This window comes from Morus notabilis, unplaced genomic scaffold (genome assembly GCF_000414095.1).
Source record: "Morus notabilis unplaced genomic scaffold, ASM41409v2 Scaffold465, whole genome shotgun sequence".
Taxonomy (NCBI): domain Eukaryota; kingdom Viridiplantae; phylum Streptophyta; class Magnoliopsida; order Rosales; family Moraceae; genus Morus; species Morus notabilis.
This window is the reverse complement of record NW_010357673.1, coordinates 151084-156775: the sequence shown is the minus strand read 5'-3', so window position 1 is coordinate 156775 and position 5692 is coordinate 151084. Positions and strand designations below refer to the sequence as shown.

At 35.4% G+C, this 5692-nt stretch overlaps 1 protein-coding gene across 2 annotated transcripts in view; it reads left to right on the top strand.

Annotated features, from left to right (window-relative positions):
* The first annotated feature begins 5439 nt into the window (after window positions 1-5439).
* LOC21391270 (bZIP transcription factor 16) overlaps window positions 5440-5692 on the top strand; it is a 6327-nt gene continuing 6074 nt past the window's right edge. For both annotated transcript variants that reach the window (XR_002903197.1, XM_010090355.2), the window contains exon 1: window positions 5440-5543. Coding sequence is in view for 1 of the 2 variants with exons in the window: in XM_010090355.2 (XP_010088657.1) it covers window positions 5469-5543 (75 nt within the window). In the remaining variant the exon portion in view is untranslated. The remainder of the gene's footprint in view (window positions 5544-5692) is intronic.

The following is a 5692-nucleotide window of genomic DNA, read 5'->3' as shown; positions in this document are numbered from 1 at the left end:
TACTAAGAATAAATTTAAAAGTTTATGATTAATTAAGAAAATCAATTTAGGCACACTAATAAACCACAATTATCATAATTAAACAAGTTTAATTCCGGAGGGCATTACATTCTACCCCCTTAAGAAATTTCGTCCCTGAAATTGAAATTTACCTCACGATATGAACATATACGGATATCGTTCCTGCATTATCGTTTCTAATTTCCACGTTGCTTCCTCAATGCCATGGTGTTGCCACAACACCTTCACTAACGGTATCTCACGTCGACGTAGGCTTTTCATCTTCCGGTCAAGAATCTGTACGGGTGCTTCCTCGTAAGTCGTGTCATACTAGATCGGCACGTCATACCATTGCACAATAGCTTCTGGATTAGGTTGACACTTTCAAAGCATTGAAACATGAAACACATTATACACGTGAGACAATTCCGGAGGAAGATCAAGGCGGTAAGCAACGGCACCTACTCGTTGTGTGATCTGAAATGGCCCGATGTACCTCGGTGTGAGCTTCCCTTTCACACCAAAACGAGTAATTCCTTTGCGCGGTGAGACTCTTAACAAGACAAAATCACCCTCTGAGAACTCTAAGGGTCTACGCCTCCTGTCAACATAACTCTTCTGACGACTCTGAGCCATTAACAGTCGTTCTCGAACCACAACTATTTTCTCATCATTCTCCTGGATAACATCTGGTCCAAGGGTCAGTCGATCTTCTGACTCAAGCCAACAAACTGGTGATCTGCAAGGTCTGTCATACAACGCCTCGAATGGTGCCATCCCAATGCTACTCTGATAACTATTGTTGTAGGCGAACTCAGCTAAATGGAGATACTTCTTCCAGTTTCCACCAAAATCTAGAATGCAAGCATGAAGCATGTCCTCCAAAATCTGAATAACTCTCTCAGATTGTTCGTCGGTCTGAGGATGAAATACGGTGCTGAAATTCAGTTCAGTTCCCATGGCTTCTTGGAAACTTCTCCAATATCTAGCGTTGAAACGAGTGTCACGATCCGATGTGATAGACAACGGAACTTCGTGAAGTCTGACAACGTGCTCCAGATACAACTCTGCTAGAACCTTCCTGGAATAAGTCGCACGAAAGGGAATGAAGTGCGCGGACTTCGTTAACCTATCCACAACAACCCATACGGCATCATGTCGATGTTCAGTCCTCGGCAATCCCATCAGAAAATCCATCGTAATGTGTTCCCACTTCCAAACCGGGGTTAGTGACGTGGAGGCTCGTTTAGAAACTTAAACCTGTTTGAGAGAGAGATTAGCAAATATTTCAAATCCAAAACATCCAGGTATTTCTAAACGAGCCCCTTTTATTCAGGAGAAATTAAATTTCAAGAACGGTGGTAAAATTTCCAACCAAACCAGTTTAAAATCACGTCCCTAGTACCAAGTCAGGAATTCCCACAGGTGTTTAGCATACATGAATATAAACAAAAGTGAATGTGACATCAACCACAGTCTAGTAATATTTAAGTTTACAATCCATAATTCTTTATACATGCCTTGAAATAAAAGATAAGAGGGAAGACAACTCTTCACTTCCCGAGGTCAAGTCCACGTCACCGGTAGTAGCTACATACTCCGCACTATTCCTCGCGTCTCCTGGAGGGGTTTAATACATTTGAAAATAAGAAAGGTGAGCGAAAGGCCCAGTAGGATATAATTTTATAAAGCATTTAAAATAAAGGTACTCACGGTCCGAAGATATACACCCGGAACCGATCATCCTTTTTTTTAGAAAAAGAAATACTCACAGTATAAAATATCTGTATAATGAAAGTGTGCAGCTCATCATACCACTAAACAAGAAGCGGTAAAAATATTTGTCTATGAAAAGTGCAGAGCCATAATTCCACTAAACAAGAAGTGGATCCGTACGGGTTTCGGGACCTACCCCCAAGGATGCGATTCCCACATCCCGATCTCTGAGGCCATTATGCGTTGTATCATTCCTTAAATATTTCATTTTAAGGAATGATACTCTTTAAAATCTCATTTTCAAAATCATTGGAAAACTTAATGGCATTCTCATGCTATTTCTTTAAAAAACATTTTCTTTAATCATGTTTTGTTCTAAAATATTTTCATTGGCTAAAACTATTTAAAGTGAGGCTAACAAGGATATGGACAAGAATATCCTACCTTTTGGATATCAAACCTGGTTTAGCTTTTCATTCTCCTAGCCTCCACTTTCCTTTGAGGCTCCAATTCCAATCGTGCCACTAACTTTCCCATCAAAATCAACAATTTAGAGTTTGACCTTTCTCATTAAATATTCTCGTTTAATTAGATGCAATTGTATCATATTAGTGTGCCATAGTTCAAAATCAATATTCATAAACAATTCTTAATTCAAATCATGATTCTTTGACAATGAAGATTTATTCCGGAGAATCGAATGGAAAATAAGGATTCATGTGGCTAATCCACTCATTTTGAGTTATCAAATGAGGTTAGGTCAATCCCACATCGAGTTTCGGGGTCAAAACAAGGTTTCTAGGCTGTTTAGAGTCGGTTTCAGGGGGAACCGGTCGACCGGTGACAGAGGAGTGTAACTCCACCGGTCAGCCGGTGGAGAGTTGACTGGTCGACCGGATCAGTCGACCTATGGAAGGGTGACCGGTCGACCGGACCGGTCAACCGGTGGGGAAAAATTCCAAGGCCAACAATGGCCGATTCGCGAGGAACAAAGCCAAAACCTGTAAATTTTGGGTCCGCTTTCGACATATTCTCAAGAGAAATGTATAGATCTAGTTTCAAATCAATAAAGGGGGTCCAAAGAATCAAAAACTCCCAATTTTCATCAAGGTTTGACCAAATCCCATTCGGATTCCATTTGAAAACAAAAATTTAAACCAAAAATCACCAAACTGGACTAAAACGAGTTCCACAAAGCTAAATCCAAAAATCTAAAGTAAGTTTCAAAGAGTTTTACCTCGATCCAAGCTTTGATGTTGAAAACCTCTTGGAAACCTCCGTTTTTGGTTTAAATCCAGCCCTTGAGAAGGAAAACAAATAGGGGTGAAATTACAAATACTAAGAATAAATTTAAAAGTTCATGATTAATTAAGAAAATCAATTTAGGCACACTAATAAACCACAATTATCATAATTAAACAAGTTTAATTCCGGAGGGCATTACAATTATTAGCTATGAATCAATGGGCTTATTTGGTTCAACAATTCAAACCGTGAATATTTGAATCTTTTTTGTTAGAACTGTAAAATCTGAATTGTGATGATTCAAATTGTGATTTGAATTATTGTTTGGATATGCAAAGAAATTGTAATTTAAATTGAGAATAAAATTCGAACTGTATTTGGATAAAGTGTTAAAAACTGTCATTTAGAGTTTTGTAACGAATTTTATAAAACTCTATTATAAAAGACGTTAAAAAAAATGCAATATGGATGATGATTTATTCCTATCTTCATTATAAACACATTAAAAAAATATCTCAATAAGAAATAAAACAAAATGTTATTACATTTTTAAGATTAAAATTGAAGAGAGAGAAAAAGTAAAATCTGTAACTATTTGATTCTTAACAACAATTCGGATTGTTAGAATTTAAGATGGAGGTGAATTCTAAAATCAACAATTTGAGTTGTCCTTAAACCATTGTTAACGGTTTGAGTCATCCTTGAATTTTCTTCTCCTAAACATCAATTTGAATCATGAATTAAGATTTGAATCCTAAATAATTGTTTAAGTAATTAAAACAAATAGAGGTGAAAAAAATTCAATGAATTGAATAGTGATTATGCACGAGTGCTTCCAAATTTCAACTATTTTTCTCATGCTCTTTAAACATATAACAAATTTTAAATAATAAAGTTTAAATATAATAATAATTTTTAAAACAGTCAATCATAATAAGTTTTGATATCATTAAAATAATTACATAAGTAAAAAATGTGACATCTGGTCATTATTAAATTATTTTTGCTATATTTGCAAGATTCAAAAAATTTTGCTAAATTTTAGTTCACGGTATAAAATTTTGTTATAATTAGTATAAAAAATTATGATATGATACATTATTTTTATTTGTACTCTAATGCATAATGCTATTTAAAATGCTAAATATCATTTTTTTCATAATTATTAAATTTTAAAAGTTATAAAAGTAAACTTTTATTTTTTAAAAATAATTAAAAAATATGAAAGTTGCAACAATTACGTAAAAAAATAAACATTTTAATCAATAACAATTAAATATTAAAATTATTATATATTATATTTAGTGGTAAATACAACAAATAACATTATATTATTAGAGCGTGTGTTTTTTATTTTTTGGTACAAAAATTATATTGCATCTTCAATGCTCTCATCTCTATTTTTGTCGAAACCAGTCTTTGGGCCTCCTAGGCCCAATTATGTAGGGAACTGATACCTACTCGGCCCATTACCACCTTAAACTGGAGATGTCTTTACGAGTCACGACAGAAAGCCTGAAAATTTCCTAATTTCTATTTTCTAGATACCAGAAATTGAAATTATCGAGAAAAAGAAAAAAGCGAAAATCCTTTGGGACAGCGACACCGTACGACGACCCACAGAATCAACTCCGTGCAACCCACTCATCAAACCCTAATTCTCAAATTCCCAATCCCTGATCTTCCCCAATTTCGCTATCGGAAAAAATGGCAACATAGTTTCCTCGCAATCTCGGAACCAGTCTTCTCTCCAATTCGCCTCGTTGTGATCGCTTTCTCCGCTCTCCACTCAGCTCAGCTCTCGCTATTCGAACAGTGTCGGATTTTCCGTCGCTTGATCGGCTTGCGAATTCGTTTCTAGGGGTAAGTAATCTGTTTGTTTGAATTTCTTCTGCTTTCCCAGGGTTTCAATTTCGTCCTTTTCGGACCGTTTATGCTCAATTAGTCAGATTTGTATCGATAATGTGTTTTCTATTATCTGTTTGGTTGCCTATAAAATTTGGGATAGCGTGGAACTCGATTTCTGCTCAATCAGGTTTTCATTTGAGAAAAGGGAAAAACATTTGGTTTTTGTGGGGGTACTGGTGCAGAAAGTTGAGTGAATTTTTATAAGAAAAGGTTTTGGTTATAACTTTGGTTTTGTCATATTATAGTTCAAAGTAAACAATCAGAATTGTGGATGTTTGATTTTCTTTAGTTTTCTGCTTAAGTTCGATATGTAGTTTTGGTAATTTTCTTGGACTGTAAATGATGCAAGTAGTGTTGATGTTTAGGATGATTTGAGGGTCTTCTGAAGGTGGTTGAATAATGGGAAGCAGCGAGATGGATAAACCAGCTAAAGATAAAGAAAAAGATTCGAAGACCATGCCGACTAGTACACAGGTTTACTTGTGTTTTTCTTGCTAAATTTATCATCATAAGTTTGAGCAGATACTTTTATCTGGGCAGTGATGCAAGTAGTGTTGATGTTTAGGATGATTTGAGGGTCTTCTGAAGGTGGTTGAATAATGGGAAGCAGCGAGATGGATAAACCAGCTAAAGATAAAGAAAAAGATTCGAAGACCATGCCGACTAGTACACAGGTTTACTTGTGTTTTTCTTGCTAAATTTATCATCATAAGTTTGAGCAGATACTTTTATCTGGGCAGTTGCTAAAAAGTCTTCCTTTTTTTTTTTTTTTTTTTTTTTTCGTTTTTTAGGAAAAAATTTTCAAAACTAGGGCCGGGGCCTT